Below are 24,141 nucleotides of genomic sequence, written 5' to 3'. Positions count from 1 at the left end.
ATAGTAACTCCATCGGTAACGTTTTGAGGAGTTGCCAGTCTGTTTTCCAAATGGCTGCACCATTTTACAATCCTGTCAGCAATGTATGAGGGTTCCAGTTTTTTCAAACCCTTGCCACTACTTGTTAGAAATAGTCTTTCTTATTCTAGCCATTTTAGTGGTTATGAAATAGTATCTCAAGTGGGGGTTATAGCTCAGTGGTAGAGTGCATGCTTAGCATGTACGAGGTTCTGGGTTCAATCCCCAGTACCTCCATTAAAAAAAAAAGAAGGGAAATGGTATCTCATTGTGGTTTTAATTTGCATTTCCCTAATGACCAGTGATGTTTAGTGTTTATAATTCTTCTGTAATCCTCTAACTGCCATTAGATTGTTTTTAATCTATGAAAAGAAAGCAAGATATTTGTGAATTATAGCAGAGATATTTCAATCTAGTTTGTAATGCAGGGTGTTTTGTTGGATTGGGTCTGGTCACTAGAGTGCTAATCGGAGTACTGTTGAGATCAGCTCCCTAAATGCTGCCCTCTAAAATATTCCTTTAATTGATCAATCTTCTAACATTTATTACCAGAACAGAACTAATGGCCGGGGGGAAGAGTGCTATAAGTAGGAATCTGGAGGGTAGAAGAAAGATCCCTTTACATCAGTTAAAATCATGGGTTCAGGTATAGACTTCCACTTACCTTAAGCAGTAAATTGGTGGCAATATCTAATTCTCAGGATTGTTACAAGGATCGTGGATATAAAATATATAAAGGTATATCATAAAATGTAATGTACTAGACCTATATCTAATATAAGGTCTAATGATCAGAATTATTAGTAAAAATTTTTCTTGATAAGACAATAATAAGCATAAATTCCAGACAGTAATATCACCCTTTCATTTCAGAGGTTACCTAGCATCTCTACAACAGTGATTGGCAAGTATGGCTTTGCAGTCCATTTGGTCTTTGTGGAAACCACTTAACTCTGCGATTTTAGCTCAAAAACAGAGACAATACAGAAATGAATGGATATGGCCATATTCCAGCAAAACATGATTTATAAAAACTGAGAGAAGGCTGGCTTTGGCACCAGGCTATAGTTTTCCAGCCCCTTCTCTACCATGAAAGGCACCATTCCCATTTTTACCAGGATCCTTGTATTATAACCAAACATGGTCATGTGGGTGGTCAGATAAGAACAGTAAATAATCCATTTGAGATGCTTGGATATCTACACGTGGATCCCTGATAATATAGTTGTAAATAATTTGCCTTAAAGAAGCCTGTTGGATAAGCCCTAAGGTTAGTTTTTGCCAGGATCTTAAGATACTTGAGCCATTTCTAAGATCCCTAAGACAAAATTGCTCTTGTTTCTTCATGCTTTCTCTGTGTTCTTGAAGTATTCAAAATACTGAACAAGCTTACTGCAGGTTGGTAAACAATGTTAAAAATTTAGATCCTGAAAAAAAATTTTTTGATTCTAACAAATATTTTAAGGAAGGGACTCCATTACCATTTATCTCTGACAAAAAGAGATTCCTTTTGGCGTAAGCAATAGATGAATACTAAAAGATGCTTTCTCTAGTTATCTGAATCTGAGGTTCTCTTTAGAAATCTGTCAGCTCAGAATTTAATTAAGGGTTATTTTTTACTTTATTCTGCCTGGTATTAGGATCTGTCTGTCACGTTTGATGAGTTCAGTTTAACTGAACTGAAACTCTTTTCTCCCATACCTCATAGCAAAAGGTCAACTCCACCAAGCAGAAGTAATCAGTAGAACAAGTCCATCGTACAAGTAAAGCTCATACTCCAAATCTAGAGTCCACCTCTGTATTTCAGGCTTATTTCCTGTGTATTTATTCTAGCCTCACTGGGACTCTCAGTGCTGATTTGTGGTCCATTTACTGGACCATTTAATTGAAGTTCATTTACCACAGTCTATTCTTACTCAGCTCCTTTTCCCATTTTTTTTTTCCCTCTAGCTCTTAACCAAGTCAACTAACTCAACAAACAGCCTGATTTATCAGTCACTGAAAAAATCAAAGCCATCAAGTGTGACTTCCTTTAACTTCTCTCCTCTTCCTTTTTCACCAATAAATCAATCTACATCATCATCAGTTCTTACCTCACTTTTTCTTGTCTCAGGAAGAAATACCCCTATTCCTCTTTTTTCCTAATCTTACTATGAAATATTTCAAACATTCAGGAAAGCACAGATAATTGGATAATCAGATACTATCGGCCCGATTTAAAAAGATTTTTACATATTTCCTTCAAGTCTTTTTCTTTGTTTTAAAGAAATTAAAATGTAACAAATACAATAGGAGCCCCCTTTATATCCCTTTCTTACGCCATTTCTCTCCCATCCCAGAGATAATTTCTACCCTTATTAAGTTAGCATGTGTTCTTCTCATCCATATGTTGTACTTCACCAACATAGGTGTGTATTCATAAACAATGTACAGAAGTATTTCATGCTTTTTAAACTTAACATAGTGTCATACTCTCCATATAACTCTATAACTTGTTTACTTAACTTTGTATATTTGAGATTTATCTATAGTTCTAGATCAGTGGTTTTCTTTGACTATACATTATATTCTCCTGGAGAGCTTTAAACACACACACACATACACACACACATATTTCTGAGCCTTACTCCCAGAGATTATCATTCATTGTTCTGGAGTAAAACCCAGGGATTTTTTTCCCCCCAAATTCATATACTGTGTTTCTTAGAGCAATTTTGGGTTTACAGAAAAATTTAACAGAAAATACAGATATTTCCCATTTAGTCACTCCCCCACTGTTATGTATGTGGAGTCCATAGCTTACATTAGGGTTTATGCTTTGTGTTATGCAATTCTGTGGATTTTGCCAAATGCATAGGATTACGTATTCACCATTACAGTATCATACAGAATAGTTTCACTGCCCTTAAAATCCCAAAGCTATCAAAAGTACTCCTCGCTAACTCTCCAGAATTGGCAAATATATCCAGGGAAAAAGCAACTCTAAACTGCTCTCCTGGGCTCTAGCCTATACTGGATCTTGGCCCAGTAATTATTTAACTTGTTAGTCTTCCCATGTCTTCAAGGAGAATTTTTTTTTTAATTTTATACAGCTTTTCCTAGCTGTCCTTAGCAGGAATGTTTGTCCAAATTACCTATATCCACCATTATGAGATGTGGAAATCCAACCAAGTCCCCTGGAGCAAAAATTATGACTCATTATTCTGGAAACATCCACTTTTCTCTAAACATCTTAGGCTTTCTCATTTAAAGTTCCTCTGGTACTCTTAAATGACTGGAATTGTATCACATAGAAAAAACAGGCAGTCTACATTCAGGAATGCAAAATCCAAACTTGTAGACCATGAACAGATGAGTAAGTTGTTCCATTCTTTGGAGAAGTTAAATATGGCATTTTCTGAACTCCCTCTGATGCCAGACACCTTGAGCCAAAGGAAAATTGCCATGTTCTTTAATAAACACTGATCCAGCATTATTCTTCTCTAAGATAATATTCACAGTACTTCTCTGGATTAAATGACCATATCCAAGGAATCCCATTTAAGTCAGTGCTCAAGAGAAAGTTGACTATTACGGTTCTACTCATAGCTTTACTTTATACATTTTATAGTTGGAAAGGAAGTAAATAATGCTTAGTTAAAATCGTAAGAGTAAAGCCATAGAAGTAGATCAGATTTTCTAGGATAAAAAAGGACAGTTTTGGGAAGAGGCCCAAGGATGGAAAATGGTTTGGGATTAAAGGTAAAGGGAGAAGTCAGAAATGAGCTACTTTGTCTATTCTAGTTGCTACTTTCCCAGCTAAGATTTTAGAATTACCAGCAGACTGGCACCAGCCCCAGGCCCCTAGGCTGTGCAGACAGCCATGCAGTCCCAGCCCCACCCACCAGTGGACAAGTAGCGGCCCCTCATCCACCCTGGGCCACACAGCTAATCACACAGGAAGCCTACTTTACCTTCATGAGCTATGACCTTGCAGCCAACCAGTCTGGGGATCCAGTCCCACCTGCCAGTGCACCCACAGTAATCAGCGCTGCCACAGCAAAAGGGCACATGCAGCCCACATGGGGTGCCCTTAGAACATACAGCTCTGGTGACCAGAGGGGAATATGCTGCAGGGCCCCAAGGCCATTTCCTACATAAAGCCACTTTTCTAAGATCAGAAAATGTAACTGCTCTACCTATTAGAGAAATGAACACAGAGAATTGAGGAAAATGAGGAGACAAAAGAATAAGACATAGCCTCAGAAAAAGAACTATATGAAGTAGAAATAAGAAGTGTACCTATTAAAGAGTTCAAGGTAATGCTCATAAAGGTGCTCACTGAATTTGGGAGAAGAATGGATTAATACAGGGAGAATTTCAACAAAGACTTAGAAAATACAAGAAGAGCTAAACAGAGCTGAAGAATACAATAACTGAAATTAAAAGTACACGAGAAGAAATCAGATTAGATGAGGGAGGGAGGGTATAGCTCAGTGGTAGAGTGCATGCTTAGCATGCATGAGGTCCTGGGTTCAATCCTCAGTACCTCCATTAAATAAATAAGCAAACAAACCTGATCCTCCCACCCCAAAAAAATTAAAATAAAAATAAAAAATGGTAGATTAGATGATATCGAACAGATCAGTGAGCTAGAAGAGATTCCTTAAAAAACTAAAAATAGGCCTACCATATGATCCACCAATCCCACTCCTGGGCATATATCTGGAGGGAACTCTAATTTGAAAAGGCACATGTGCCCCAGTGTTGATTGCAACACTATTTACAATAGCCAAGACATGGAAACAACCAAAATGTCCATCAACAGAAGACTGGATAAAGAATTTGTGGTATATTTATACAAGGAATACTACTCAGCATTAAAAATAATAAAATAATGCCATTTGCAGCAGCATGTATGGATCATCAGAGTAAGTGATATAAGTGAAGTAAGCCAGAAAGAGAAAGAAAAATACCATATGATGTCACTTGTAACTGGAATCTTTAAAAAAAAAAAAAAAAAGACAAAAATGAACTTATTTACAAAACAGAAACAGATTCACAGACATGGAAAACAAACTTATGGTTACTAGTGGGGAAGGGGCAGGAAGGGATAATTGGGAGTTCAAGATTTACAGATACTAACTACTGTATATAAAATAGATAAACATCAAGTTTCTACTGTATAGCACAGGGAACTATATTCAATATCTTTTAGTAACCTATAATGAAAAAGAATCTAAAAAGGAATATATGTATGTATATGGATGAGTGAAACATTATGCTGTACACCAGAAATTGATGCAACATTGTAAACTGACTATACTTCAATAAAAGTAAATAAACAAAGAAACCTCTGAGACAACATCAAGCATACCAACATTTGTGTTATAGAGGTCTAAGAAGGAGAAGAGAGAAAGGGACAGAGAACTTATTTGAAGAAGTAATAGCTGAAAATTTCCCTAACCTGGGGAAGTAAGTAGACATCCAGGTCCATGAAGCCCAGAGAGTCCCAGACAAGATGAACTAAAAGAGGTCCATACCGAGACTCATAGTTAAAATTGGCAAAAATTAAAGATAACGAGAGAATCTTAAAAAGTAGCAAGAGAAAACCAACTTATTACATACAAGGACTTCCATAAGACCAACAGCTGAATTTTCAGCAGAAACTTTGCAGACCAAAAAGGAGTGGCATAATATATTCAAAGTGATGAAAGGAAAAAACCTACAATCAAGAATACTCTATCTGGCAAAGTTATCATTCAGAATTGAAAGAGAGATAAAGAGTTTTACAGATAAGCAAAAGCTAAGAGTTCAGCTCCACTAAACTGGCTTTCTAAGAAATGTTAAAGGGACTTCTCTATATGGGAAAGAAAAGGCCACAACTAAAAAATGTAAAAATTATGAAAGGAAAAAATCTCACTGGTAAAGGCAAACATTCAGTAGAGGCAATAGATCAACCATTTAGCTGGTAGGGACGTTAAAAGACAAAAGTAGTAAAAATCATCTGTACCCACAATAAGTAGTTAAGGGATACACAAAACAAAAAGATGTAAAATGTGATATGATCAACATTAAAGGGGGAAGTAAAAAGAACCACAAAAACAACCAGAAAATAATTGACAAAATGGCAGTAAGTACATACATGTCAGTAATTACTTTAAATGTAAGTGGACTAAATACTTCAATTGAAAGACATAGGATATCTGAATGGATTAAAAAAAAAAACAGGACCTATGTATATATATGCTGCCTATAAGAAACTTACTTCAAATCAAAGATACACACAGACTGAAAGTAAGAGGATAGAAAAAGGTATTACACACAAAGAGAAACAAAAGAAAGCTGGGGTAGCAATACTTGTATCATACAAAACAGACTTTAGAACAGAGACTATAACAAAGAAGGACATTAGATAATGATAGAGAGATCAATCCAACAAGTTGATGTAACAATTGTAAATATATATGCATCCAATATAGTAGCATCTAAATACAAGAAGCAAATTTTAACAAACATAAAGAGAGAAATTGACAGTAATACAATAATAGTAGGGGATTTAATACCCCACTTACATCAATGGACAGATCATCCACACAGAAAATCAGTAAGAAAACACTAGGCTTAAATGACAATCAGATGGAATTAGTAGATATATGTAGAATATTTCATCCCATAACAGCAGAATACACACTTTTTCAAGTGCACATGGAACATTCTCTAGAGTAGATCTAGGCCACAAACAATTCTCAATAAATTTAAGAAGATTGAAATTATATCAGGCATCCTTTCTGACCACAGTGGTATGAAACTAGAAATCAACTACAAGAAAAAAAATACCAAAAAAACCCAAACATATGAAGTCTAAACAACACGGTACTAGATTGATTCAGTAAGCCTAATAGAAAAGATACGGGGGAGAAAAGTACATCCAGACATAGAAAAGATAGGTATTAAGTAGATTTGTTGCCACAGACTGCCAAGGTAGAGACAATTTACGTTAGCTTGTTCCTGCGGGACTGGTCCACGTCCACATCAGTAGATGAACTTTGTTTTGCATGGATGTTGTTAGAGCGAGACTCTATTCTCATTTGTTGGTACCACAAACCTAGAGGCCCCTAACTTACTACTGATGGTACTTTTTAGCTGAGCTAGTAATTTAACTGTCTCTGTATTTCTTTTTCAGGGTTTGAGTAAAAAAGTTGGCGTGTCATCTTCCATCCTCCAAGGTCTCTGGATCTCCTATAGCACAGAAGGTCTTTCCATGGCATTGGCATCTTTACGAAACCTCTACACTCCAAATATAAAAGTAAATACATATAAATTATAGACTGATTAAAGAATTAACCATGAGAAAATAAAATTAGGAGGACATTTTAAGTAGCTATTTAGTTGATCTTTGACTTGTCTTATACTATCTCCTATTTATTAGCCTTTTATTGATAATTTAATATATTTTCAATTGTTATATTTTATTCTGTGAATTGAAGACCAAACGTGTCGACCTTCTACCTTCTCTAAGCCGACTCTGATTCATAGAATCAGTCCTGCTGCTTCGAAGGAGTGTATCAATCAGGTCGCCTTTGTTTCGATGGGAGCTTTTCTGACCGACACTAAAGTGTGGGTGGTGTTTGCTCTAATTACTGAACAGTTTACATAAAGGGGACATTTCACATCCCTTTTCAAAGGCAAGGTATTGAAACAGGAACAAATAAAGTTTATAAAATAAAGCAGTTACTAAATGCTACTGGGCACTATTGTGGAGTCCCAGATGACTTAATAAAAGATGGCTAACAGAATGTGACTGATAATTTGTGTGAATGTTATTTTTGTTTATTTGCTTATTTCTAGGTCAGCCGACTGCTGATTTTGGGAGGTGCCAACATTAATTACCGGACAGAGGTTTTAAATAATGCTCCAATTCTTTGTGTCCAGTCTCATCTTGGTTACACAGAAATGGTGGCCCTGCTGCTAGAGTTTGGGGCCAACGTGGATGCCTCCTCTGAAAGCGGCCTGACTCCTCTGGGCTATGCCGCAGCAGCAGGCTTCCTGAGCATCGTTGTGCTGCTGTGCAAGAAACGGGCCAAGGTAACGGCTCTCCGGCTCTGCTGCTTTTTTTTTTTTCCTTCCCTTTTTCTTTCTTCCTGCTGTAGTCCTGATCCCCTGTGTTACCTCAGGAGTCTAGGTAGAGTACATCAGACCCTATTAGGGAGCAGATTAAAGGGAGAAGTAGCTCTGATTACATCCTACTGTTTGCCCACTCGCATGGCCAGTTCCACACTGCATCTGGACACAGTTCTGAAACTTTTGAGAGACACTTAGGAAATTGGTATTTATTAGCAGCCATAAAAAGTCCCCACGTAATAACCAAGAAATTCTCTATTGAGCTCAGAGTGAGGAAAGAGAAGTGGGGGAGCAAATGGCGCCTGCAGACTCTAAGCCTTTCCTGTTAGCCATGGACATAAGAACGGAGAGAGGTTCCCTCTTCAGTCCTTGAAGACCATCCCTGTAGCGGCATGGGGAGAAGGTGATTCTCTCTATACTCATACTGACCAGAGGTGCTCAGATCATTTCTGTTAGTGTATTTTAATTCTCTCAAAACATTCCTTAAAAAATATTTTTGCTTTATCATATCTCAAGAGCCACTGGTATGAAATAACTCAATTTCAAAATATTGGTGAAAAGAAAAATACAGGTCTCAAAAATGTAGACCTCTGGGGAAAATTGTAGCCCAGTAGCGTTTTGTTTACATCCTGAAAACACACTGAGCATTTTGGTGGTTTTGCAGTGAAATATAAGTAGTATGTATGACCTTGTTCTGAGGCGTCCAGTGTTCGTACTTGGGAAGAACTCAGACTCCTAAGACTCCACTGGGAACTGGGACCTGGGATTCTCAGTGAAATCCTACAGCCTTAGATTTTAACTGTGACACAGGGATGATCCACCTATAATGTTCTAGTAATTTGAATGAACACCCTAGAAACAGTGGTAACTGGGCCTTGTTATTGTCACTGTAAATTCATATTCTAATCTCAGCTGGGTCTTTCCTATTGCTCAGCTATGATTTTTTTCATCTCTTGTTTTCCCCAGAGCAGATATGTAAATCATTCATGATCTTCTCAAGACCCTATCAAACTCTTGCCCTCCTACAATTACCAAGATTGAGTTTATCTCAGTGTGCCTCTGTCTCAAAACTATTAATCCTTACCTGCACTCACCTTTACTTCCGCCACAGAGAAGGAATTTTTTACCTTCTTTTCCAAAGCAGTTGCCTCCGCCTATATTTTTTATCAGAGTACGTTGTTCATTCTCTCACATCATTTCATTCTTTTTCTAAATTCATACTACCTTTCTTCTCAGTTCCCACAAACCTATGAATGTCTTCCCTAACCCCAAAGAGAAACTTCCCTCTCTTCTCCTAAGCAGAAGCCACCGTTCGTCTCTTCCCTTCCATGTCCACCAAGCCTGTCCTAAGAGCCATCTCTACTTGCTACCACTTCTTCCTCACTACTCCTTAAGCACTTGTAGTCTGGCTTCCATGAGAGAAAGAGGGGGCAAGTCATTAAAACCATCAGCTTTGGAATTAAGCACAGCGTGGTCAAAACCTGCATTCACACTTGCTTTCTGTGAGGGCATGGACAAGCCATTTGACCTCTCTCAGTCTCACTTTTTTCTTCTAGAAAAAGGATTGAGAGGGGCATTGTGATAACTGAAAATGATAGAACCTTTTTAAAAAGAGATGAAGTCTCTTTTAATCTCATGCAATGCCTAATAAATAATATCCTTTAAAAAAAAGGAAAAAGGAAAAACGACATCCCAGCCTCTTGGTGTTCACCTGAAGCTACTCCCTCAAGTCACTAACAACTGCCAGTCACCAAATAAAGTCACTTTTTCTCATTTCTCACCCCTCTAAGCCACTTAAGAACTTAGCCAGTTATTTTGTTGAATAACTGAATTGAATGTTCCTGTTCCTGAGTCTGGCTGGGAATGCTCTGAAATGTTATTGCACTTTTACTTTCCTTATGACTTTTTTTTTTTTAGGATTTTTTGTTTGTGTTTTTTAATTGTTGTTTTGTTTTGTTTTTTGCAAGGAGGAGGTAATTAAGTTTGTTTGTTTGTTTGTTTTTAGAAGAGGTACTTACTGGGGATTGAACCCAGGACCTCGTGCATGTTAAGCATGCGCTCTACCACTTGAGCTATATACCCTCTTCCACCTTATGACATTTATTATATTACACCTTTGTTGGACAGGTTTTTGTCTTATTGGTCTCATCTCCCCTATCTTGTTCAAAACTTTGAGAAGGGAATCTATACTTTTCTGTCTTACCACCTTTGTATCCTATGTGGTACCTTTAGTAGGCATTCAGTGACCATTTATTATGTGGATGACTAGGTGAAACTAAAGCTGGAGAGAACCAGATACATACAGAACTTAGGTTATACGTGCTCTACCTACCACTGGAAGATAACCTGCCCACCTGCCAGAAAAGGCTGTTCATCTATTAAGATTTGTGTCTGGGGACCTTCTACTAGATTGATCTGAATCAGTCTCTTCTTTCAGACTAAACTTGTAACCAACACTGCAACTGTAAAAACTACTGTTGGAACTTAGTCTAGCATTAAGTTCCAAGTACCTCTAGCCATTTTGGCCAGATCTTTGAGATTCTGTCTTCCCGTTGGAGGAGAGAAGTGGCTGTTGCCAAAGCTTAGTGGTTGAATGTGTGATTCATGATATGAGATATTTTGCTTCTTTAGGAGACCGAAAAATTTGAACTTCAGAATGTTTTTCTTCTCCTTCATGATTTCAAAGACAGTGTTTTTGTGCCAACAGAGCTTACAGAGTCTTTCAAATTTGGGTCTAATTGAGGACAAAGGAGAATGTTCCTCAGGAAAACAAAATTGGAGCTGGGAGTTTTGCTTTTTTGTTTCTCTTGATGTGAAAACAAAAGCCTGACATTATGCAAACAGATTCTCCCCAGAAGGGCATCTACCAGAGTTGTAGCTCGTTGAAGATCTAGCCTGAGTAGGAAAGTATCCTCTAAGTTTTCTTAGAGGAAAAGGAATCGGAATAGGAAAGGAATGGAAGTAGGAATAGGAAAGGATGACTGTTAGTCGTCCAGACATGTGCAGTGGCTGGTGTGACCAGACGGGGAGTGCAGCCGCAGAGCTTTTTCACACGGATCTCTCTGTCGCCTCCCCTAGGTAGATCACTTGGATAAAAATGGGCAGTGTGCTTTAGTGCATGCTGCACTCCGAGGTCACCTGGAAGTTGTCAAGTTTTTAATTCAGTGTGATTGGACAATGGCGGGCCAGCAGCAAGGAGTGTTTAAGAAGAGCCACGCCATCCAGCAGGCCCTCATCGCTGCAGCCAGCATGGGTTACACCGAGGTAAGAAAGCAGGTGATGAGGTCTGGGGGCGGGGAGGTTCAAGCTATGTATTGAGGGACCTAGGAAACCTGAAAAAAGGGGTTGCATTATTACAAAATTGCCAGCCTAATTAATGTGAATTAGCTTTTTGGTCACTGCTCTGAGGAATAAGGAGGTGCCAAGGTATCCAGAATTATGGAATTATAGAGCATAAGAGTTGGAAAGGACCTTGGAAATTGTCTACACTGATTCCTCCCCATCTTTCCAGCCCTGTTTAACAGACTGTGACACTAGGTTCAGAGGGATGATTTATTGACTTGTGTTCACATAGGTGGGCAGTGTGGAATGGGAAGGGTACAACATTTGGAATCTCAGAAGGACCAGGTTTGAGTCCCAGCTTTCCTACTCATTAGCTCTAGACCGTGGGCAATTTGCTTAATCTCTTAGAATCTTAGTCTCCCACCAGCAAAGTGAGACTAAAAAATTCTTTTTTACAAGGCTGATATGAAAGGTGCTTTGTAAACTATTAAACTCTATATAAGTGGTATTTTTGCTAATTTATTTGTTAATGAAAGTAATTAATATAATGACAAAATATGTGGAATTGGTAGTGTGCTAGAAAATGTTTAACAACCAGCTCTGGGGAGGGGAGAGTGGTGGAATGGAGCAAGAGAGTGTGTGTGTGTGTATATATACATACTTAGATTTGTTATAAATTTTATAGGTATAAAAACATAGCACATGGTTTACAAATAATAATGAAATATGCAGTGCTCTTAATTGAATGCTTTTGTTGATTTTTGCTAAATTTATATCTGTACCCAACCTGTGGTTACAACTCAGCCATAATTTGATAAATGAAGTTGTGCCCCAATTTGCTAATAACTCTTTTCCCAATAATTTCGTTGTCATTAAATCTGATATGCAATCTACTGATAAACTATTTCTCACCCTCGTACAGTTTATGTTCATTAAACTGGAACCTCTTAGCTTTACCACTAAATCAAATTCTGATTTGTAAAGTTTGCCAGTTTCCAGGGTATAAATACTCCCACCATGACTGATCTCAAGCTACCAGTGTGACATCACCAAACACACAGTTTCAGAGAGATGCACAAGAGCACGTAATTATTTAAAATTTCCACCATACAGACACAATAAATATAAATAACCTTAAGAGTGTAGATAATAGTAAAATGTGGTTAAATAATGAAGGAGTTATGAGATTTGATATTTTAACTTTTTTAGTATGATTTATTTAATTGTTAATTTGTAATAAATATCTTTGTTTAACAACTGGCTTGCAAACTTCTGAAAATTTAATGATCAGCTTTCATGGGCCAGTATATGTTTGCTCACCACTGCATGGGATGCTTCAGTGACACAGCTACCCTGCCAACTGACCTGATACATAACCAAAGGAATATTAAGTAAAACTGGAATTTTTATTATCTGTGGGAGGTTTTTCAGCTCTTTTTACAGTCAAATTCCTGGAAACAGAGCTGTCACTTTCCTTTTTTGTTAGCAGCCATTCTCCCTGTAATATCCTCAAAAGCAGTCCTTATAATTCGGAGAGGAAACAAGAAGATAACAGCTTTCCTGTGAAAAAGTACAGGCCCTCAGTTTTCTCCATATTTATTTTCTGTTTATTTCTTGGTATTTTTCCTGGGAAGATGAGGGATTCATTGCTTCTTTAACTTGACTGTGATAAGTATGTAATTTTTAAAAACCACATGCTGTGTAAGTCAATTGTGTTTAAGAGAAACTTGTAAACTGTACCTAGTAGAACAAATGCTCATCACAGAAGCTTTGGGTTTCTTTGCTAAGACAGTCAGTTCTGACTTCTTTTTTGTGCAAGAGATTTCATGACCCTTGAATTATCCGAGTATCTTCCAAACCTCACAGGCTAATGTCAGTATTAGAGTTTTCCACCTGAAGTTTGAGCTGACACAACTTTTTGTTTCAGATTGTCTCCTACCTACTTGATCTTCCAGAAAAAGATGAAGAGGAAGTGGAGCGAGCACAGATCAACAGCTTTGACAGTCTCTGGGGAGAGACAGGTATCTCTCGTGGCCATCACTCTCTTGTCTCGTGAATGTGTTGTTTGTGTGGGGATATACTCTGCATCTCACACCCTGATTTTCCTTCTGGCAGACCTTTGGCAGTCTCTGTCTTACGGCTTTTGTGTTGGAGACCGATTCAGCCAAAGTAAAAAGTCAAGCAGTTTCCTTCTTTTAGTCCTCTTTCCCTTTGGATGCTCCATGCCATTAGCACCAGAGTATTTCAAACAAAACTTTCCCCCCATCTTGTTTCCAAATATTTTTAAAAGGCTGAGAGTTTCCTTCCAATGTGCCAAGCCAGAGCAGAAAATAGTTGTGGATTTTCTGTATTTTTTTTTTCAATGTGATTCTTGTAGCAGTTAGGAATAAATATTTCCCCTGTAGTTGTACACCAAGAGGTTAAATTTTTATCGACACCTCTGGCTTAATTAACCAAGTGTTACCATGGCAGGGCGGTATGTGACATGGTTAAGCTGGTATGTTCTGAGTACACTTGCTATGAGGATGCAAAATGAAGTAGCCCCTGTAGGGCAGAGCCCTGTGCAGTCCCTCTTGGTCTGTAGCAAAGCTATTTCCATGTTGCCTGGTACTTACTACACAAGCAGAAGCCTCTTCCTTTTGGCCTTTGCAGGAAATGATTGTTGTCTTTCCCCCAAATCTAAACTGGAACATCTGGAGAAACATTAATAACTTTTTATGTGTTTTTATGAAACCAGGGCAATGAAAACTGTAGAGTCACCACAGATATGTGTCATACTTGCCAGGAGAAGTAGACATGTTTCGAGATGGACAATTTAGGGAGAATATTTTACTGAATAAGAAGGGGATATGCTTTGGCTAGGGTCAGAATGTTATTAAAAATAAGAGAAGACACTTGAATCCATTTAAAGTTTATAATTACCTGTTGAATTGGGATGTTTCCACGCATGGCAAAAACCTTACATAGGTTTTCATGGCTTCTTCAACATCATGTAGAATGGTCCAAAGCTTAGGAATTTGCTTCTCGAACAATCCCTCCCTCTGTAAGAGCCAAAGAGAGCAGATGCCAGGCAGCTGCAGCTTAAGAGCCTGTGACAGATTAAAGGAAAATGTGCAGCTGGAAACAGCTGCTGTCTCTGGGGCCCCACCCTGAGGGAAGCCAGAGGACAGACTAAGGGGAAGGGACTGGCCGGGACGTCAGCAGTCCTGGAGTGTGCCTGCTGAGACCTGGAGCTGCAGGAGGAACGTGTGGGTTTACCGTGCCCATCAGCTTGGCCTTCCCCAGCACAAGGTCACCACACCTCCCAGCATCTCCTATTGCCGCCGGGCACATGTGACCACTGGGGAGGGCGAAAAGAGCCGCGACCCAGTGGTGATAATGGATAAAATTACAAGACAAACAATCATAATGATGACTGTCAAACACATGCTAGTGCTGTACTTGAGAGAATTCCTCACAAATGTTCAAGAAGAGTGTGAACTAAGTGGAAGACTTACTTTTCTTGCTATAAAGGTCTTGTTAGAATAAAACTTTACGATCTCAGGACTTTAGAAATATTTCCTGCTTTAAAGTGTGCAATAAAGTTTGTTACATTAATTTTCTTACATATGTAACATTTCTCAAGATTGTAAAAAAAAATCAAAGTTTCATGTCAATTTGCTTGTAAGCAGAATTGTGTTGTATTTAATTTGACATTTAAATGAAATAATTTCAGCATTATAAACATGTTATTTAAATATAAGTTAGAATGAAATACATTTGCAGTATAATTTATAGACCTATGAAAAGTTATTTGACTTCAGAAAAATTTCTGGGAAATAATGTCTTTGCTATGTAAAAAAAAGTCCCTACAACTCACCACTTGTATAAAATAGTCTCTGAGTTGCTTTTCTATCTATAGTGATCAATTTACTAAGTATACGTGTTTCTTTCAAACTTATAGCACATAATCATTTAAAATTTATAATGACCTATTGAATTGTGTTATTTCTTCCAATAGCGGAATCTTACATGTTTCCCTCATATAGGGAATGAAGGTCTATTACCTACAGTCAGCTGGTTGGGGTCTCACTTCTGCAACCCTGCCCTAAATAACATAATTTTTACCACAGGAAAATACAGTGGTCATGACATTTCCAACAATCTGTATCATTTACTATATTGAATCCAAGACACTACTAACTATGAGAAACTACATAACCATTATTCTATGTCATTACCAAAAAAAAAAAAAACTACCTATTCAACTAAAAGTTCTTTATTTTCATGTCAATTGTAAGATGCATTTTGATTTCAGAGTTGTTAAAATGTGGAGGGAAAAAAAGTTCATCTTAGAATCAGTGAAACATTATCTTAGCATATAGTGAAATATTAATTGCAATGTATTTTTTATATACCAGATTTTCTAAAAGCAAATCACTAGAGTATCCTGGTTGTCTTTGTCCTCCTTTTATGGCCCCTTTATCCTTTCAGAGAGGGACTTCCTACATCTGGCTTTCACCATCTGGCTGACCCCCTCCCATCCCGCAGGGTTTTCACAGACTTCTTACAGAACAACACAGAAAGAAAGCAATTAAGGTGACAAGACTGTTCACCGGTCCCTCCTCTCCTTTGTCTTACGGCTGCAGACCAGAACCAGCATTAAACAACTCTAGCAGCTCTGGAGGGCCTGGGCTATCCCATGGCCCAAAAGAAGTGAGAGTTCATAAAATAAACAAGATACCCCTAATTCACTCCTTCGTCATCTTTTGCCTAAGTTATTGCAGCTGCCTCCTAGCTGATCTTCACTTCTCTGGCCTCACTCTTTTGTGATTTATCTCCCAGATCTCAGCCAGAGTGATCTCTCTAAGCCACATCTGTTCATGTCACTTTCCTGCTACCACCCTTCAGTGACCACCTGTAGCATTAAGTGACTTATTTAATGTAGCATAAAAGGGCCAGTCATGATCTGTAGCATCCTCTATTGCCTATCTTCTCAAAATAGATAAACATTCTATTTCGTACCTCGGTGCCTTTATACGTGCTCTCCCTGTGCCTCAAATGCTGCCCCCTTGTCCTTGCCTATAAGTCTCCTGTTTCTCTTTCAGTGTCTGGTTCAGATTGTCATCTCTTCCTGGAGACCTTCTCAGACACTTCTACCTCCAAGCCACCTCCAGACAACCCCTGTGGACTTATCTCTGTTGTGCTGGTCACACTATATAGTAATGGATTTGTTTATTTGTCTGTTATCCTTACTCAACCCCGAGTTCCTTAAGAGCAGAGACAGTGTCTGACAAAGAGGCCCATAAACGTTTAACTAATTAATATTGTTTTGGATAGCAGTGACCAGTTTATGTCTCCCCCACCATCTCCATCCCATTGGTCTTACATGATCTATCTGTGCTGTACTCTTTCAAGGTTGAAAATAGCTCAACAAAAGAACCATTTGCTTTCTGTGCATTCTGTTTAGTCTCATCATCCCATCCAAGCAGGCTTTGGCTGTTTCCTCAACTCTGAGCTACATCCTGTCTGTCTCTTCAAACTCTTTGCATTTCCCTTTGAAAAAGGACCATTCCTGTCAGATAATCTCATCAGATGCCAATGAGCTAGGGAACAAAATCTGTTACCAGTCTCTTAGGAAGAGATTTGGGTCCAGACTGCTACATTCACTCTAAGAATCAGCTTGTTGTTTTACAGAACTGGCTTTGCCTTAATCTTCTCTCTTTCAAAAAGTTTAACAGTTTTTGATAAGACCTATATAAAATCCAGCCAAAGCAACTCCTTGCTCTTGGATTTTGAGAAGTACAGTTCCAATTTTACATAGTTGTGTTGTTCTGAGATGAAATTGGCCAGCTGTGTTAATGACCATATCCAGCTATCAGCTGGAGATTCCTGCCAAATTACATCATAACCTAAGCAACAGAGATGATACAACAAAGAAAAAGGCCAAATGGAACATTCCCTCTCATGTAAATGTGTTGTCCAGCGGCTTGAAATGGGCCAGCCAGAGCACCACAACTCCAGGTTGGAGTGGACAGCGTAAGTTTAGCTTTCAGGGTGGGCACTGGTTGTGAATTCTCAAATGTGTTCTGTGACCTAGATCATTGATGAGAGGCTTGATTATGAAGTACTGTCTGTATTTTCTCCAGACTGGAAATTCTTTTGTGAAAAAGAATGTATTTGCACCTCCACACCCTGCCAGACACAAGACATTGAAAGGGAGGTTTGCCACAGCCCTGTCACCTAGAAGCTGCTTTAAATGGAGTCAGAACATGAGAGTTAGAAATTTTCCAAATCATTTGTTTTATGTACTAACAAGATGATTCTTATGGTTCTTAACGAGTGTCTAACCCAGTCAAGTTCTTCCCCACCCCCACAGCTTTACTGAGATGTAATTGACATACAACATTGTGTAAATTTAATGTATGCAATGTGATGATCGCCAGTCAAGTTCTTAAGCTACTCTTATGTTCTGACTCAAGAACTAAAGTTTTGTGGGGTTTTTTTCCTGAGCTATTAGAAATATGAACTTGGAAAAGAGGGAAGGTCATTTTGATTTAAAGAAGAAGAGACAAAACTTCTTTGTCATGTAAATAATCAAACCCATCAGTAGCTGTAACTCATCCATTCAGGGGTTGGAAGTGACTCTCACCTCAGATAGGATGAAGCCTCTGCCCTTCTATGAGGAACAAGACAGAAATGCCTATGTTAAGAGTCCCAGAGGTGGAGGGTGTAGCTCAGTGATAGAGTGCATGCCTAACATGCACGAGGTCCTGGGTTCAATCCCCAGTTACTCCATTAAAAGAAGAAGGGAGGAAGGGAGGGAGGGAGAAAGGAAGGAAGGAAGGAAGAGAAGAAGAAAGAAGGAAAAAGAAAAGAAATCCTGATTACCCCTCCCCCCCAAAAAAATTCCAAAATAAAACTGAAAATACACATAAGACAAGGCATAAATACATCTGGTTAAAGAATGAATATAGCTTCTAAAACTGTCACATTTTCCTTTATAAGCCCTTTTTATCCTTGAGGAAGGAAAAGACTACTTTGAAGGTTTATCTTAGTGGAAATTATAGGTAGTTTTGGTTTTGCATATGAGTCAGTTGTAGATAAATTTGTCCAGGCCCAAAGACAAAGTGCCATAATTGGCACTTAAATGAAAAAAAATCACAAGTGACCATTTGATTTAAATTTCAGTTGCTTCCTTGATTACATACCAACATTTGCAAACTGAAATATTATCTGCGCCTCACAAATATTATCGTCTTCTGATTTGTCATTGAGTAGGTGGCCATAATAAAGGCCTGAGTACCACATCAATTTTTCAAGTCTATGTGGGGAAAAAGTTCTATGTCCTCTTTCTTAAAAGCGTAACTCCTGCCATCTGATGATGGTATTCATCATCTTCCACACCCTCAGCCGTTTAAAACTCTAAGCCTACGCGTTTGAGATCCATGTTAAATGAGACAAATATGTATTTGTTCAAATATGAACTTAGTACAAATTATATCGACAAACTCCTCTTACTGCTATTGAAATAATACTCGGAGGATGAAATAAGCACTCCACTGTATCAGAGACCTTAAACAATGGACAATAGCACACAAAGAAGAATGTTTAAGTTTCTTCCTGCTGTGTCTGACCCTTAGACTCACTGTAGCTGATATTTTTATCTGTAAATCCACTCTTCTGTATTCAGAAGAAGGGAGACTTTGTCACACTTCTTTCATCTTTAAGACTATTACCGTGAATAATTCTCTCATATAAAAATGGTGGCACGTGTAGTAGAAACTTCTGTCTCAGCTGATGAAGAAAAAGAATGAAAACTGGCCTAAGGCTCTTAGACTGCAATTTCTGACTTTGGTTCTCTGAGTTTAAGGTTCCAGGAGTAGAGGTTGGCCAGAGTTGGTTTCTCGTAACTCTCAGAAAGGCCTGACTCTGCAAAGGCCCTTCTCTCTGCTTTCTCACTCATGCATAGCCCAGGAAAAGGTTTGTAGCTAGGAAGAGTTATCAGAAAAGAAGTCAAAAGCAAAGAAGACAGTCTGGGTAGGAAAAATGAAACCAAGTAAGTTTGATCGAAGGTGGTTTTTCAATAAATTTGCTATTATAATTGTCTCTATGTGTTGTAAGCCCATTTACTTGTAGTTTTATTCATTATTTTTCTTTGAAAATTTCCTACATGGCAAAAGTAGCCAAAGTCACTCTCAGAGGTAGAGTAGCAGTTACATTAATCAAACACAGATCTGCTGCCATGTTTAACACAGAGGGCTAGAGAGAGCAAGGCCAACTGTCCTCAGTCTGTGCTCTCTGCCCCTAGCCCTGACAGCTGCAGCCGGAAGGGGCAAACTGGAGGTGTGTCGTCTGCTCTTGGAACAAGGGGCGGCAGTGGCCCAACCAAATCGCCGAGGGGCAGTGCCCCTGTTCAGCACTGTTCGCCAGGGCCACTGGCAGGTAAGCAGGGTAGCTACTTCCAGTCCCCCAGGCAGGGGTGAGTTTTAAGAACTTCTGAAGCAGAGAACAAAAAAAAAAAAATCACAAAATTTGGGTTACCCAGCATTCACTGGCTTTGAGGACTTGGGCCTCCATTATTAATATTCTGGTTAATTGAGAATATGTCTAGTAGCTAACATTCAAAATCATCATGAAGATCTGTATTGTGCAGAAGGACTAGCCACTGGGTCATGGAGTGACCTCCTTCTCATATTTCACAGCACCCACAGGTTCTCTGGAAGGTTCAAACCTCAGCTGATCCTTGCTAGCCACGTATGTGCAGGTGTCTGAGACTTGCAAAAAGAAAATGTGGTGTATGTAAATTCTAGTTATGCGATTTCCAGATGTTTGGATCTGGATAAATGCTCATTTATATACTTAGGATGGAAAAGAAAGCATATTGGTTATAATCTTTGAAAATATTTGAGTGGAAAAAAAGTTCTAAGAGCCCAACAGTGCCAGACTTATCAGAGGCACTTTACCATATTCTGTTCAGTCATAAATATTCACTGCAGGCAGGCTGCAACCCCTAGAGGTCAATAAAATGGCACTGACATAGGCAGTAACTTGTGTTGGCACTTCCATTATGGGGTTTTTAGTCTACATCTTGGCCTTTGTTATCTTAGATTCTTTTTTACTTAGTGGCTGAGTCAGACATCTAGAGTTGAGTTCTTCTCACTTGGCTGTGCCTAAGAGAGTCAGAGATCAAATCTTATACTAGATTGTGCAGGAACCAGAGGGGGTTCCTGCAGTGGGAAGTTACATTAGAGGTGACTTGCCTGTTCGGGGATGGTGTGCGTGTGTCTGCTCGGCAGCTCTTCCTGGCTGATTGGACCCTGTTTCTCGGCACTTGCAGATTGTTGATCTTTTACTCACCCATGGAGCTGATGTCAACATGGCAGACAAGCAGGGCCGTACTCCCCTGATGATGGCAGCTTCCGAAGGCCATCTAGGAACTGTGGACTTTCTCCTTGCACAAGGTCAGTTCTAGGATGCCAGAGCTGGGCAGTCAGTACCCAGAATAACCCAAGGAACTCATGATTTCCACTGACGGGTCCCAGGACTGTTGAGAATGGATATCATTAATCCAGTTGGTTAGAAAAACAAAATCCATCTCCTCTCTCCTCATATACAGTAGGACCCTTCTAATTTTGACATTCTCTATTTCTTTATGGCTTGAGGGATTTTTGGTATCCCAATCAAATTTATACATTCTAAGCTCTTTAATTCAATCAGTGATTTCCAAAGTGTGAATTTTTAATGTACACCCAATAAATGTTCATCTTCCAGGGATTATATTTTGGCTTTAACTATCAATTCTTTCCTAAGCCTTCACAACTAATATTTTTCTTGTATCCAAAGGAGGCAAACAGAGGTTGAAACAATTGTTGACAGTGGGGACCCTATTTGAGGAATCCGGATATTATTATCCTCCTATTGTAATAAATTCCTTTTTTACCAACATTCACCTATTCCTGGTGAATGGGAAAAAATTAAAGGAAATTGTGGTCAACTATCAAAAGCATTTCAGGCTCCTTCAAAATGCTGTGACCTCAGTCACCTATGCGAAGCAGTGGTGAGTGATGGTGGACCTCTGTTGTAGAAAAGCGCAAGTCACTGGTGACTCTACAGTGCCACCTACTGGAGCTTGAGCATTTATATGAAGCAGGAGGTAGTGTGACTGACCAGCCTTGACTACATTCCAGTTAGCCTCCCCTGTTAGTAAACTGGATCTAATCATCTATAATTAATCTCTACAAGCACATACTCTTCAAGGAAACAAACCTCCTGAGAATCATACCCAGGCTGGAGCAGCTGAAGGGTAATTGAGTTAGGAAGAAAACAAGATTTCTTCTAAGATTTCAAACTACAACTCAGTCAAAGACTTATTGGATCTCTAGCACTCTCCTCCAAAGAAGATTTGTCTCCTCAGACTCACAAAACTAGGTCAGAGTCAGAGAACTGTTCTCCCAGCGTGCAAAGTGGTTCTTACTTCCCCAGTACAAGCCACCAAACAAAGCTGGTTTCATGCTATCTACCCTTACTTCTGCTAAGAAGGGGCAGGGGGAGCAAGGGGGATATACCTAGATTCTCAGGATAAGACATGGCTGGAGTAAATGTCCCAGAACCGCTCGACTCTACTGGAAAAGGCAGGATGACTTCAGCCACTGATAAGCTTTGGGTGACTGCACAGTGTCTGCCGCATGCCAGTAGAAGCCATCAGGCCCAGATTCCAGACATTTGTTCTTACACTGCAGACATTCTGCTCTTTGTACTGTTTCATTTTTTTTTTCACACTTAAATCAGAGACTTTGACTAAATCAACAAATTCTACAAATGTTTATTTAGCCTGCATTATTTGCAAAACACTATGGTAGGAACTATGAGTGATTCTTTTCTAATTAATACAGTATAATCTGTGTCTTTAAAAGGTCCATAATCTGACAAGGAAGGGCTAAAACAAAGCTAAATAACTGCCTTAAAGAGCAGAGGCTCCTAAGTGCTCTAATAGAGGTGTTTGAGTTAGAACAGGACAGACTTTGAAATTTGAATAAGAAAAATGTTCTGTATTCAGGGAGGGGAAATCATGTAAATGAAAGGTAAGAGAGGAGGAACGATACACAACAGGTTTGGGAAAATGTGCAAGTTGTCCAGGGATGAACGTGAGGACTACTGGGAAATAACATTGGAAACATATGTAAAAAGAAATTGAAAAGGGACAGACTAAAAGAGTATGGACTTATGGGAGGGCAAGAGGAAGCCTTTCAAGATTTTTAAAAAGGGAATTGATGTCAGAATTGTGCTTTAAAAAAAAAAATCACTCTGGCAGTAGTGGGACTAGTAGTTGTTGATGAAGGGATGGTAGTAGGCCAGGGGATTAATTAGGTAGCCGTTGTCATAGAAGAGATGAGAGTGATGGTTAATCCAGGTGCAGTAGCTGTTAAGATAGAACAGAAAGGCCAAGTGCAAAAAAGGTTTTGGATACAAAGATTGATTACATGTAGGAAATAAGGAAAGATGAGTTGAAGATACACCGAAGTTTTTAAATGGATGTTTGGAGAACTGTGATTCCATTAACTACAAGGGGAATAAAAGAGAGAAGAGGAAGATTACAAATTGAATTTGCAAAGTAAGTTGAATATATGGGTGTATTCATACGAATTCATATAAATCTCCTTTTAATTTCTTAAATTTCAGCTTTCCTGATCTTTGGAAAATCAGTTTATCTGTAACATACATCCAGAACCTTCTTATCCTGATTTTTCCACCACTGGAGACTCTGTCCAGGGAATTTATGGATGTTGCATCTGCAAAAACTCCTTAGAGTCTGTCCAATATCCAAATCCATTCCATATTAGAGAGTCAGTGTTTTCATTGCAAACTACACCATTGTGAAAAGATAACCCAGGACATAGAAGGCACTCATTGGGGTTAGAGGTGTGATTCCTTCCAGCCCTTCATCCTTTTATGGGAAGCCGCAAAGTCTGGTTACCTGACCTCTAGGGATACAGAGGTGATAGGCCAGATAACTGCAGAGTAGCCCCAGAGCCTGGCCGTGGCAGGGCCTAAGCTTGACCTGACATCTGAATCCTGTCCAGCTGGGGAGGCAGCCTGGAAAGTGTGCTGTGTGTGCAGTAAGTTGATCTCTAATTTCTCAGTATGACATGCCAGCTTTGGGAAAAGAATTGTCTCAGGTACTCCTCAAAACTAGCAAGGGAATGAGAGGCTGTTTGCCATCCAGAGCTTACAGTCTAGGCTGAGAACCAAAAGTATGTTGAATTCTAGACTAGTTGCAAAACTTTATGTCAAATGTGCTTGCTCTTTATAGATGAAAATAGAAATGCTGAAGGAAAGAATACGCAGAATATAAAAGGGGCTAAGAGTGAGGATGGGGTTATTGAAGGCTGACTAGTCTAATTCAACTCCTCATTCCCTTTGTGGCCGGGGCTCAGTCTCTTCCCATGAGACCGTTTCCCTCACATTCTAAGGAGGGAGAAAGTGGCCTGGTACTGTCATCAATGGTAAACATGTTCTGAGCTATTTTATGAGACCCTCTCAAGGAATTTATACTATTATGAATTGAAGACTTTTGCTGAGTTCAGAAAATACTTGTTGAGAATTTATTACATATAAGTGGGGGATACATTAAAAAAAAAGATTACTAACAGAATAAGGTAACATACATTAAGCAGATTCAAGATGAGGGAACGGTGAACAGGAGAATCTTCTTGGAGACAAGGATTTGAGATGGTTCCTAGAAAATGGGTAAAAGTG

At 38.9% G+C, this 24,141-nt stretch overlaps 1 protein-coding gene across 9 annotated transcripts in view; it reads left to right on the top strand.

Moving 5' to 3' along the window:
• TANC2 (tetratricopeptide repeat, ankyrin repeat and coiled-coil containing 2) overlaps positions 1–24,141 on the top strand; it is a 304,320-nt gene that overhangs the window by 264,136 nt on the left and 16,043 nt on the right. For all 9 annotated transcript variants that reach the window (XM_032457147.1, XM_032457146.1, XM_032457143.1 and 6 more), the window contains 6 exons: positions 7,184–7,306; positions 7,849–8,085; positions 11,200–11,385; positions 13,331–13,424; positions 19,694–19,827; positions 20,723–20,846. In XM_032457147.1, the coding sequence (XP_032313038.1) occupies positions 7,184–7,306; positions 7,849–8,085; positions 11,200–11,385; positions 13,331–13,424; positions 19,694–19,827; positions 20,723–20,846 (898 nt within the window). The remainder of the gene's footprint in view (positions 1–7,183; positions 7,307–7,848; positions 8,086–11,199; positions 11,386–13,330; positions 13,425–19,693; positions 19,828–20,722; positions 20,847–24,141) is intronic.

The sequence above is a fragment of the Camelus ferus genome, chromosome 16, assembly GCF_009834535.1.
Source record: "Camelus ferus isolate YT-003-E chromosome 16, BCGSAC_Cfer_1.0, whole genome shotgun sequence".
Lineage (NCBI taxonomy): Eukaryota > Metazoa > Chordata > Mammalia > Artiodactyla > Camelidae > Camelus > Camelus ferus.
This window is presented reverse-complemented; position numbering and strand designations above follow the sequence as displayed.